This window comes from Staurois parvus, unplaced genomic scaffold, assembly GCF_062004578.1.
Source record: "Staurois parvus isolate SC_StPar_1 unplaced genomic scaffold, SC_StPar_1.0 ptg000249l, whole genome shotgun sequence".
Taxonomy (NCBI): domain Eukaryota; kingdom Metazoa; phylum Chordata; class Amphibia; order Anura; family Ranidae; genus Staurois; species Staurois parvus.
In genome coordinates, this window is record NW_028318045.1 from 6,984,006 (window position 1) to 6,997,067 (window position 13,062).

At 43.0% G+C, this 13,062-nt stretch overlaps 1 protein-coding gene across 2 annotated transcripts; it reads right to left on the reverse strand.

The window, feature by feature from the left end:
* Positions 1 to 1,293: 1,293 nt before the first annotated feature.
* On the reverse strand, positions 1,294 to 11,129 carry NDUFB2 (NADH:ubiquinone oxidoreductase subunit B2). Of its 2 annotated transcripts, none has more exons than XM_089680710.1 (4): positions 10,992 to 11,129; positions 5,703 to 5,841; positions 3,015 to 3,102; positions 1,294 to 1,350 (listed from the first exon to the last, which is right to left on the reverse strand). In XM_089680710.1, the coding sequence occupies exons 1-3, from the start codon at positions 11,078 to 11,080 to the stop codon at positions 3,028 to 3,030; spliced, it is 303 nt and encodes a 100-aa protein (XP_089536836.1). In that variant the 5' UTR covers positions 11,081 to 11,129; the 3' UTR covers positions 1,294 to 1,350; positions 3,015 to 3,027. The 2 variants fall into 2 exon arrangements, with proteins under 2 accessions (XP_089536836.1, XP_089536837.1); XM_089680711.1 differs by having other exon boundaries at positions 3,011 to 3,102.
* Between the last annotated feature and the right edge of the window lie 1,933 nt (positions 11,130 to 13,062).

The window sequence follows — 13,062 nt, forward strand, 5'->3', positions numbered from 1 at the left end:
CATCACTGTAAATTATTTTGGTCCTGATGTTTTGAGGCTTCTGCTTACAGTAAGTAGACAGTTTTGTAATGGTGGTGCTGCAGCAATGGCCAACATTTTACAAATTCTATCAGGGTATGTAAACCTTTAAGCACAACTGTACACCACACCTAAAACAAGAGGCCATTTAGGTAAAGCAACCACTTATTGTGTAATGGAATGTTGTAGAATCTCATTTGGCAAGGAAGAAGCAAACATTGCACAGGTTGGGCTATTGGGTGATTGATTCCATAGAACAATGGGAGTGGTCTCTTGCAGTCTGCACATCTGACATTAGCCTATATATAACCCATCAGGGGGGGGAAGCTATTATGCAAATCTCTTTATTTGTGCTCCATCTTAGCCCTTGCTCTCTCAGTGTGAGAAGACAACTTTCCAGCCAATGGAATGAGGTTAGGCTGAAGGTCTAGAAAAAGTAGAAATTTAAATGACAGACTGGGAGCTGCTACTACTGTCAAAAGTAAATCTATTCCTGACTAATGGCCCATAAATGCTGCACAATTAAACAAAGCTTTATTTCACCCGCCATTGCAATCACAAAATGTACCACATTTATCTGCAGCATATTGCATGTTCACGATAAAGGATAATTACACTTGTATTTAGGGTGTAACATGTTAGCAAAGAGCACCTCTATTCCCCCACCCACTTACAGTGTGGGTGGGGGGGGGGGGAGGGAAATCATCTTCCCACACCCGCTCTACCATTTTTAAAAAGATCTAGACTCTGCTCACACAGCCGATTCATTCATTCACAGCTTTCTGTGACTTAATGAACTACAACTACTATTTGCCACACTGTAGTAGCTGGTGAGTGCTCTCATAGTTCATTGAGAACCAGTAACTGAAGGTAGGGGCAGACCGCTATATTGAGATTCTTAAGGAGCTTGACATTGCACCCACGATCTGCTGATCACAGGAGCAATGCTCTACAGGTTCCAGAAAAAAAAAAAATTCACTTTTTTTTACCTGCAAAAATATGGGCATTTAACTTTTTTTTTTTTAATGTGAGCTTAGCCTTTAAACATAAGGTGTGGTACTCTAGCTGAAAAGGAGGTGGTAATGCAATTCCATGCATGTAAATTCAGAGTTAAAAAAACCACCAACCCAGATGGTGAAATTAAAGTAATACAACATGCAAACCTAAGTCATCTTAATAAAACACCCTAAAGTAATCCACAAAACATCTCTGATCGGGGATCATCCAACTTTTTCATACATCTGTACAATACGAGGATGAAAAGAAAAACACTGGAAGTCTTAATATATTTATTTTCAGTAAGTATCGTGACAGACGTATCAGGAATTACACCTACAAAAAAAAAAAAAAAAAGTAATTAGATAATGGATAAAAGAGAATGAACTTTTCAATGCACACATTCTTACATAAGGCAGGTAAAAAGTGCAATTCCTGTGGCTTACATAAATACAGAACTAAAAGATCCATCTATAATGAATTGGCATTTAAACCTGATCTCCAGGCTGATAACTAAGGCATAATACAGCACTGTATTCAATATTATAATATTAAATGTATTTATAAATACCCAAATTTGACCTGGTATCAGCCTCTACAATTAAATCAGCCAACAGTGCAGGGATTGCTGTGAGCAGGCAGACAGGTAGGTATGTTTTACTGCAGATGAGACATTGCATGTCTCTTCTGCAATATAATGCTAACCTGCTCACAGTGTATCACAGCAGTAAACTGTATATTAACATTTCTCCATGAAATGTCCTTTGCTGGGGACATAGAAAATAATAAAAAAAGTGCTCTCAGTTCAAGAGCTGACACTGTGCACAGCATGTGGTCCCTCTGGACCATTGGGAACCAATCAGCGAGGTTCTAAATCACGTGACCACTGTCAGCTATGACATAGTGATCAATTGCAGTGTTAATATACAATTCTAGATTAAATAAACTGAAACAAAAACATCAGCCTATAAAAAAAAAAAAAAAAAAAAAAAAAAAAAAAACACCCGTGCAGGGGATCTTCCCCTCCCCCAACCCCCCTTCCCCCGTGCTGAATGGGTAAAATGCCTGTCAAGTTTAGGCATGCACAAATATGGTATAATACCTTATTCCTTGCTCCAGCATAGTCACCCAAAGCCTTCCCTCTAAGAGGCTTCCACCACAGTTGCACTCTTTCCTTTTCTACATACAATGCAGGGTTACATTTTCCTACACCGCCGTTTCAAGGGAAGGAGGAGAGTGCCACATTACACTGAGCAGCGGTTAGGATAACCAATACAGCCTGTTTCTCTAACCTTTATACATAAGAATTTAGCCCTTTGCAGTATGAGGATGTGGAGGGGAAGCCCACTAGAATGGTAGATCTTGTTTAATAATTTTTATTGCACTTTTATAATGAGCTTTCTTTGGGGAAAATGTTAAATTAGTGCCTTTAAATTAGTGCCTTTAATTCCACTTTAAATTGAAAGGTCAAATGGCCTTAAAAAATATATTCTGTACATATTCACATTATAAGAGCTATTACTAAATTAACCAACTCGACCAACATTTGCCTGTGCATCTAGGCACAAATAACCTCTGGTCATAAAATCATTAATACAAGTATCTCAGGTCAGAAGTGCTTATTTAAATACTACACTTCTGCTTTAGAAGCCTAGAGGTGAGATACAAAACAATACAAATTTTACAAAATCCTGTATCAGAACATATTTCTTCTACCGTGCTATGCCTTAGCAGGGGAACCACCAGGCCTACAGTGGTAGAGGTCATCTCGGTGCAGCCCGTGTCCTTTACAGTGAGAGAATGGACACTGAATTGAACAAGCCTTCCAATTTCCTGCGTGATCATTGGAAATCACACTTTACTCTAATTGCAAGGTTTTATTATGGCAGCTGAAAGGGTTGATGGAGAATAAGTGGGCTCCGCACAATCCAGACATATAGGCATCTATATCATAACAGCATTTAGTGCATCAGTAAAGAAAAGAAGCATGATGTACCTACTGTGATCACAGATCTACTCTTCATCTTCTGGAGGGATGCCCAGCTCTTCATCTGTCCATTTAGAAGGGTCAGGATAAGGAAAGTGACCCTGAAAACAAAATATATTACTAAAGCAAGCAACCGATCACAGGCTATTCAAAGCACTGATCCAACCAGACAATGGGACTGCTCCCTGAATTCAGTTATACCACAGAATTCTTTAAAGTGTACAATATTACAGCCTTCCAGTCCTTAAAGAAGACTCCCTCTCTCCCCCCGCCAATCCCCCTTACCCATTTTGCTGGGTTCACTTAAAAGGAAAAAAAAAGGCACACTTATCCAGTGTTGTCCTCCTCTTCACGTGTGACAGCCTGTGTCCCGCTCTGCCATTTTGGTCCTCCTCAGTTGGCCGCTAACAGGGGTAGATAGGCATAGGACTAAAGTCTAACTGTAGAGTTAAGGCGTTTTTAAACCCTCCATGTAAAACATGGTATATAGTAGTATAGTACAGCACTTAAGCTGGCCGTATATTGCTCAAATTTCAGCCACTTTCTGTTGAATCAGGGGAACTTGGAGCTCTCAGCAGGCCCAGTCAGCACTCCCTGGCTCAACAAGCTTCCAATGAAAAGACGAAGGAGCGGAATAGAAAAATGTTGGCTTGGCAGTGTCTGTATCCAATCACCGCCTTTCCCAGGGAGAGTCCCAGAAGAGGCTACCTCCGGGGGAGAAGACAATTGGACGATCCTGGCCGCCATCCTGTAATATCTGCTCACCAACACTTATAGCCGCACATCGGTCAGGAAGGGGTTAAGGTGACCTCAGCCAATCACAGCCAGGCGGAGGAGGTCCAATCACTAGTGTTGGTGATTCAGGCGGATGAGTTCAGCAATCGGCCGAATACTGGGGCCAGCTTCCGGGGTGCACCGCCCTGGCTAATGACTATGGCACCGTCCAGACCATTTTATAAGGAGGTCTTGTGAGGAGACCAATCACACCTTGAAGAGGGTTTAAATAATTCCAACAACGACAGCAACAATCACAGCAGTGACAACACTTGCAGCAACTGTCTTTTGGCTCTTTGTCATTTTTTCCTTTCGGATTTTTATTTTATTCCATTAATGAAAAAAAAAAAAAAAGGGATGCAAGTGAGTAGAATGCTCCCAGTTGAGTCGCTGACATCAGTAGCCCAACTGCACCCGTGTAACACACTCCGGAACCCTGTATTCTCTGCCTAGGGAGGATTGTGTTTTTCCTGCTGGTGCTGCCCATGGTGGAGAGGTTGCTGGAGTCATCCCTGTAATGCAGCGAGAGGCCAGTGGTGTTCTTCTGGTCTCTATACCATGATTTTTCCGGTGGATGTTTTCCCTACCTGTGGAGGAGCGGGATATATTGCTATGGGCATTTAATAGGCACTTCTGGTGAGTGCATTCAAAAGAATTATCTATCACAGAGTCACTTTTCACCTGTTCATCACGGAGATTTCTTGAACGTTTAAATTGATATTCATGTGGATGATCTCATTCATTTATTAATTTTATATTAGACTATTCACCATTGTCACTTTATATTAACTTTTTGATATCACTTTCTCGCTGTCATTTAGCGTGACACATATGCATCACTAATCCCAGAGCGCCTCACATTCAGTTTGTCACTATTGTCACTTTATTTACTAGCACCTTGGTTATTTAGTATTTTATAGCACTGCATTTTACGTTTTTACATGCTTTTGAGGATATAGGGGTTCATCCTTTCATGCTAGCTGCTTTGTGTGAGTCCGTGCGCTCGCTTTTTGCCTTTATTTTATTATTATTCAGGATTTATATAGCGCCAACAGTTTGCTCAGCACTTTACATTATAACGGGAGACAATACAGTAACAATACCGTTCAATACAAGAGGGATTAGAGGGCCCTGCTCCTTGGAGCTTACATTTTATTCAGAAACCGTGATTGTATGAACAGTCAGACAGCAGCCTCTGCCTGAAAACAATGTCCAGCTTTGAACATTCCTACATCCACATTGTTTAGAGTAGATGCGGCAATCAAGTGATGTCCTTCATTCAGCCTACAGGGCTGAACAAGACAAATCCTAATAAGTATAGTTAGCAATGTTTGGGGTCTGCCTTGTGATGCGTCTGATTTCTTAGTAGTACCCCTAAGAAATGTCCATATCGTTAGTTTCTGTGTTACAAGTGGCTTAGCTGACTTGCAGGGTCCCCTGGGGCCACATCTCAGCCACCCTTACATTTGCACCCCTGCCTGCTGTGGGTGACGAGACCAGAAATCACTCAGGACAGACATCCATGCTCTTATGAGGAGTGCTATGTATAATGGGACATATCCTCTAATTTTCTGCACAACACTGGGGTTGATTACAAGGCAAGTCCACCACCTCCCTGCCACATTTTATGCCGCTGGCTTTGCTCCTCCCTATACTGGGGCTCTCCACCTGGGGACGCCAGTGCAGAAATGCCACCAACAGAGTACCACAGTGATATCAGAACCTGTTTAGTTGTTGAACTATTCAGCATCTACTAAAAACTGAAATATGAGCTTGGGGGAGACTGACCATGAAATACAGAGGTGAATAGGAAAAAGCCAAAAAGGGGGGTGCAAGCCTTCACATCCTTGGACCGTGGGGTTTAACCATGATCTACTGTGATGAAACAACATTTATATGTCTAGAAAAAAATATAAAAAACACTTACAAAAACAGTAGATGGCTCATGCCAAAAATGCCACAGGAGCCAAAACCACATAAAGCCACCGAGCATCTCTGATTGGATAAACTGTGACTTGTTCCCCTGCTTAAGTTGTCTGTAGCTAACTTCTGCATGGTCTCCAGCTCTGCAAAAGAGAAAACAATTTACATTAAAAATTAACCAGTTCTCTGGGGAAAGTCAAGGTCCACTTATCATGTAGGCCTCCACCCCAATGGGAAAAAAAAAAACCAAAAAAAAAAAAAAACCAAACACTTCACTTTTAACTTTGAAGCAATTTACACTCTAGGAATCATGCACAAAGGCATAAAAAACAACTGAAATGTATCCAGGATGTTGTTGGCAGGCACAATCCTGTGTTAAAAATAGTCTGTACTGCAAAACATTTACTTGGTATTATTATTATACAGGATTCATATAGCGCCAACAGTTTGCTCAGCGCTTTACAATATAAAAGGGAGACAATACAGCAACAATACAGTTCAATACAAGAGGGTTAGGAGCTTACAATCTAGGAGTAGTGCATATTACCTGTGCATGTGTTATATTTACCCAGACCGATCAGCCATAACATTATAACCACCCACCTAATATTGAGTAGCTAGCAAAACAGGCCTGATCCGTAAAAGCATGGACTCCACTAAACCTCTGAAGGGACACCATGCGATCAGAAAACACCCCTTTCAGCCGTAGGCCGAAACGAAAAAAAAAAAAAAAAAAAAAAAAAAAAAAAGCAAGCACCGATGCAGGTGCCGAAAAAACCCGCCACTCGGCAGTTCTCAGCCTTACCTGAGAAACCAATGAACAATCCCGGAGCTGGGCATAGAGATGAGTGAAGGAAAGATGGCCTCCACTCATCTCTATGCCCTTGGAGGACCGGAGCAATGTCACTTACGGTTCCGACCAAAACAAACAATTTCCTTTACCAATTGCTGCACCTGCTGTCAGCGATGTATACACTTTATGTAGAATCAGCTACGACAGAATACAGCAATATGTCCCAGCAGCAGTACAGAGCCTATTTGACCCTATCCCACAAAAAAATTGAGGTGAGCCAAGCACTACCCAACCATTCAGAACAAGCCTTGTATTTTTATGAAAAAATACAAAGACTTCCTCTGGTTGCCTAGAGGAGGAGAGGGAGGCAGATGACATCATGATCTCCACAATAGCAAATCAGGGGAAGCCTCCTCACTGCCTGTTTTAACCACTTGCCCTCCAAAGGATTTACCCCCCTGACCCATTTTTTTCAATATGGTGCAGCGTCACTAACTGACAATTGCGCAGTCATGCAACGTTGTATATCAAATTAAATTTCTGTAAATTTTTCCCCACAAAGTGTGTGTGTGTTTTCACTTGTGCATTTTTTTTGAGCTATAAACCAAAAAAAATTACAGTATTTTTTACTTTTTGCTATAAAACATGTCCAATTAAAAAAAAATAATTTCTTCATAAATTTAGGCCACAATGTATTCTGCTACATGTCTTTGCTAATAGAAAACATCTCTATGTGTAAATTAAAAAAAAAAAATTAAGTCCACGGAAGTGCAAAAAAAACTAAAACCCATAAGTGTACAAAAAACATGCAAGTGAAAAAACACAAAAAAAGTACACTTAAGGGTGTGTTTTTGTCCACTTTCCCCAGAGGGGTAGGACCTCTGCCTTCATCCCCCGGGGCACAAGGCTCAAGGACAAAGGGTTTCCAACATGGTCCACCTAGCCAAAAGGCCTGGTGGACCCCTTTCCTTGTGGGTGGCCAAAGCCAACCACCAAGTACTAGCTCAGGGAGCTCTCCTGAAAAGATATCCCCCCAGTAACAGGGGAGGAAAGAACCTAATGGCCACGCATCCTCCCCTAGACTTCAGGGCAGGTCTGAGGACCCACACCCTCCATTAATTGGTTTTCGTGAAAGTTATAGCATCTACAAAAGGCGGTATATATAGTGGTATTTTTTTTTTTTTTTTTTTTTTTAAATACTAGTAATGGCAGCGATCGGTGACTTACAGCGGGACTGCAGCGGGCATTCTGACACTGGGGGGGAACTAACTGCCACTGACATCCCCAGTGACACTAATACAGTGGTCAGTGCTAATAAAATGCACTGACACTGTACTAATGACACAGGGCAGGAAGGGGTTAACATCTGGGGCAATCAAAGGGTTAACTGTGTGCGGTGTTTGTTTTACTAGGGAGACATGAAAATTATATATACCGTGAAGGAAATAAGTATTTGATCCCCTGCTGATTTTGAATGTTTTCCCACTCACAAAGAAATGATTAGCCTAAAATTTGAATGGTAGGTGTATTGTAACACAGACAGAATAGCAACAAAAATTTCAAAAGAAATGCATGTCTAACAAATGATGCACTGATTTGCATGTTCATGAGAGAAATAAGTATTTGATCCCCTTCACAAAACATGACTTCGTACTTGGTGGCAAATCCCTTGTTGGCAATCACAGAAGTCAGACGTTTCCTGTAGTTGGCCACCAGGTTTGCACACATCTCAGGAGGGATTTTGGCCCACTCCTTTCGGCAGATCCTCTCCAAGTCATTAAGGTTTGGTGGCTGATGTTTGGCAATTCGAACGTTCAGCTCCTTCCACAGATTTTCAATTGGAATAAGGTTTGGAGACTGGCTAGGCCACTCCAGGACCTTAATGTGCTTCTTCTTGAGCCACTCCTTTGTTGCCTTGGCCATGTGTTTTGGGTCATTGTCATGCTGGAACACCCATCCACGACCCATTTTCAATGCCCTGGCTGAGAGAAGAAGGTTCTCACCCAAGATTTTACGGTACATTGCCCCGTCCATCGTCCCTTTGATGCGGTGCAGTTGTCCTGTCCCCTTAGCGGAGAAGCACCCCCAAAGCAGAATGTTTCCACCACCATGTTTAACAGTTGGGATAATGTTCTTGGGGTCATAGGCAGCATAACTCCTCCTCCAAACTCGGCAAGTTGAGTTGATGCAAAAGAGCTCGATTTTGGTCTCATCTGACCACAACACTTTCAACCAGTCCTTCTCTGCATCATTCAGATGTTCAGTGGCAAACTTCAGACGGGCCTGGATATGTGCTTTCTTGAGCAGAGGGAACTTGCGGGCACTGCAGGATTTCAATCCTTGTCAACGTGTGTTACCAATTGTTTTCTTGGTGACTGTGGTCCCAGCTGCCTGGAGATCATTGACAAGATTCTTAGTGTAGTTCTGGGATGATTCCTCACTGTTCTCATGATCATTGACACTCCACAAGGTGAGATCTTGCATGGTGCACCTGACCTAGGGAGTCTGACAGTTGTTTTGTGTTTCTTCCATTTGCAAATGATTGCACCAACTGTTGTCACCTTCTCACCAAGCTGCTTGGCGATAGTTTAGTAGCCCAGTCCAGCCTTGTGTAGGTCTACAATCTTGTCCCTGACATCCTTGGACAGCTCTTTGGTCTTTGCCATGGTGGAGAGTTTGGAATCTGATTGTTTGATTGCTCCTGTGGACAGGTATCTTTTATACAGGTAACAAAATGAGATTAGCAGCACTTCTTTTAAGAGGCTGCTTATAATCTCAGCTTGTTACCTGTATGAAAGACACTTGGTAGCCAGAAATCCTGCTGAATGATAGGGGATCAAATACTTATTTCCCTCATGAACATGCAAATCAGTGCATAATTTGTTAGACATGCATTTCTTTTGAATTTTTTGTTGCTATTCTGTCTCTCAGTGTTACAATACACCTACCATTTGATTTTTGAGACTGATCATTTCTTTGTGAGTGGGCAAACATTCAAAACCAGCAGGGGACCAAATACGGATTTCCTTCACTATATATATATATATATATATATATATATATATATATATATATATATATATATATATATATATATATATATATATACACACACACATACACACACACACATATATATACACATATACATACACACACATATATATACACACACACATACTCGTGATTTTGCGCAGCCCTGCTGCCTTGTAGCAGTGCTACTGCTATAGGGTGGAGGGCAAGTGGTTAAACTGTGTGTCCCCTCCTCACTGCCCGTTTTATTCCTTAAAAGCCTACACCACAACCATATGAACTGTATGCAGTTGCAGTGCAGCCCTTTTCAGGCGAAAGAGTTGAGTATCACCCACCGAACATGACAGAGGGATAGTTTTTGCCACACTGCAAAGCATCTCAGCTGTGGCATGTGTGCAGCCATATCCACTTGTCTTTGCAGCTTAAAGGGGGAGGTGTTGGGAGGGCAGCAAGAACACACAAACGTTTGCCCACTCCCCACCATTAAGTGCTATAGGGGTCCTTGGACCACACATGGGACAGAGGAGCCCAGGAAACATGCTGGGGGTGTCTGTGGAAGCAAATATCCTTTTCTCCGCCACTGATGTTTGTCACATGTCAGCAGGAGGTTTTACACACACTTCTAACTGCTACAGCCACTGGATCACTTCCAGCTGACAGTCAGCTTGTCACGTGTGCACTCAGCTCCTGTATTGGTCAGGAGTGTAAGTGTGTAGAACCCCCCACCCACCTTGTTCCTCCTGACATATGACACATGGTGGCAGGAAAGGCATGGAAAGCTGCTGCACACAGGAATATACATTTCAAGATTCTTGCCAAGTTTTGAGCACAACTGTACATTCCACAAGGACTTCTCCATACTAGGCCCCACACAGGGACTGTCCCTGGAAACCAAGCCTGGGCCCACAGAGAACCTGTCACTTCCCCCACATGGGGCTCTATGGGGCCCACCAGACTAGGGTTGCTACCTCATCCCTTTAAACCCGAACACATTAATTACACAGGTTATGAGGCTAATTTAGTGCAGATAAGACACTAGGCGAGTTTAACCCCTTTGTGCCCACGCCAACAACCCTTTAAGGGGTTTCTGACACCAGGAGGCAGAGCATGGTTTAGGGTCATGTGACTGCCATGACTGGCTGTCACATGATCAGAAAGGTCCCAATCACAAGTAGAGATCGGGACCTCTCCATGGGATACCGACACATTTGCTGGGAGTGCGCAGGGCATGCGCTCTCAGCACGTTTCTTTACAAATGGTACGTAAACATGCAGCCGCTCGTTGTCCACGCCCAGCAGCTGAGAGGCCACATATTTGCGTACTCTGGCTGTGAAGAGGTTAATTAGCACCTTAGTCAGCCCAGAACATGTGTAATTAATGTGTTCAGGTTTAAAGGGATGAGGTGGCAACCCTACAGCAGACACACTCGCAAGGCATGCTGGAAACTCTAGTCCTCCCGTCACTCACTGGCGGACCCCAGTCTGCCTCCTCGCCGCAGCCCTGAACAGGCATCCTCCGGCCTTCAGGGCTCCACCGAGTCGGACCAGCGACGCCATGACACCGGATCAATGTCACCTTTCAACTGAGCTCGCTGATTGGCCCACACTACTGCGGGCGAATCCACTATCACACGAGAGGGGGGGGGGCATCTCATTTCCAAAACCAAATGACCGCATTAAAAACAACTTTTGCCGTCACAACTCCCAGCAACATATCATTAAAACGCGTTTACTGACCTATCGATTTATTTATAGACTTACACTGCTCCGGAATAGAAAAAAAACATGTGTCTAAGTCTAATGTCTAAACTATACCTGTTATGTGAATAAAGCGGCATTGAATTAATAAGCAACCGCATTAAATTTTGTGCAGAAATCACAATAACAGCCGCTTTCAGACTGAAGTGACACCCCTCTAGTTGGGGTGGTAGGACCGATTGCCATGGTTTTCAGGAACGCAGCGACAACACACGGCGCATGTGCAGGATTCTACTAGATCACACGGAAGGGGTGATTATATTATTTGCAATAAAAAGTATCTACATTACAATTGTTTTAATGCCCACAACACCCCCCAAAAAAGAAGAACATTTGAGGTAATTTATTAAGGTATAGTTTTATTAAGAGAACAGAACACTGGTTAGATAATGAGAGAAGGGAAGCGGACGGATATTAATCTAGTAGCTAGCTTTACTTGTGTATTTATAGAATAAACGAGTCTAAGTGTAATTTATATACGTATCTCTGTGCAGAAATGACAACTAACAGTTTATATAAATATCTGCCCCCCCCCCCCATCACCGTGTGATGGTACAGTCAGTTACCATAGTTTCCATGTAAACAGTGCCCTACACAGAAAACACGTGGTCTCAGTACTGGGCACATCCATTCCAGCTGCAGGTGAGTTAGTGGAGATGTTACTAACTGTTTGTGGGCAGCACAGTGGCTAAATGGTTAGCACTTCTATCTCGAGTTGTTGGTTCAAATCCCAACCACAGCACCACCTGCCTGGAATTTGCATGGTCTCCCTGTGCCTGTTTGGGTTTTTGGGCGTTAATATCCACTTTAAAGGGGTATTAAACCCAAAAACAAAATGTTTGCAGCTTACCAATTCTTAAATGTGATGCCTGCATTAATCTTTTTTTCTCTATTTTTACCTGGTGATCCAGCCAGTAAGTCTGTTATTTTTATACTTCCTTTAACAGACCAAACTGTCCAAAGGGGTGGATTTTCTAAAACTGGAGCGCTTAGAATCTGGTGCAGCTGTGCATGGTAGCCAATCAGCTTCTAATTTCAGCTTGTTCAATTAGGCCTTGGCAAAAAAAACCTGGAAGCTGATTGGTTTCTATGCAGAGTTGCACCTGTCCAGTTTTAGTAAATAACCCCCACAGTGTAAGAGCAGGGGTCTCCAAACTTTATAAACAACGGGCCAGTTTACTATCCTTCTAACTTTCATGGGGCCAGACTGTGGCCAGTGGGAGAAGAAAATATCCTGGCATCAGTCAGAGGAAACAATGCTCCATCATTTGTATTAGGGGGAGTAATAGTGCCCCATCAATGGGAGGAATATTGCCCCATCATTGGTGTCAGTGGAAGGAATAGTGCCCCATTGCGCCAGTCATAGGAATAGTGTCCCATCATTGGTGTCAGTGGGAGGAATAGTGCCCCATCGTTGGTGTCAATGGGATGAATAGTGCCCCATCGTTGGTGTCAGTGGGATAAATAGTGCCCCATCAATGGTGTCAGTGGGAGGAATAGTGCCCCTATCAATGGTGCCAGTGGGAGGAATAGTGCCCCATCAATGGTGTCAGTGGGATGAATAGTGCCCCATCAATGGTGTCAGTGGGAGGAATAGTGCCCCATCAATGGTGTCAGTGGGAGGAATAGTGCCCCATCAATGGTGTCAGTGGGAGGAATAGTGCCCCATCAATGGTGTCAGTGGGAGGAATAGTGCCCCATCAATGGTGTCAGTGGGAGGAATAGTGCCCCATCATTGGTGTCAGTGGAAGGAATAGTGCCCCGTCATTGGCAGGAATAGT

Excerpts from the sequence above, each read along its gene's own strand:
- NDUFB2 (XM_089680710.1), bottom strand. The coding sequence starts at position 11,080 with ATGGCGTCGCTGGTCCGACTCGGTGGAGCCCTGAAGGCCGGAGGATGC. Across the intron at positions 5,842-10,991 it reads AGGCAGACTGGGGTCCGCCA|AGCTGGAGACCATGCAGAAG; the intron begins GTGAGTGACGGG and ends TCTCTTTTGCAG. Across the intron at positions 3,103-5,702 it reads ATGAGCCATCTACTGTTTTT|GGTCACTTTCCTTATCCTGA; the intron begins GTAAGTGTTTTT and ends TTTTGTTTTCAG.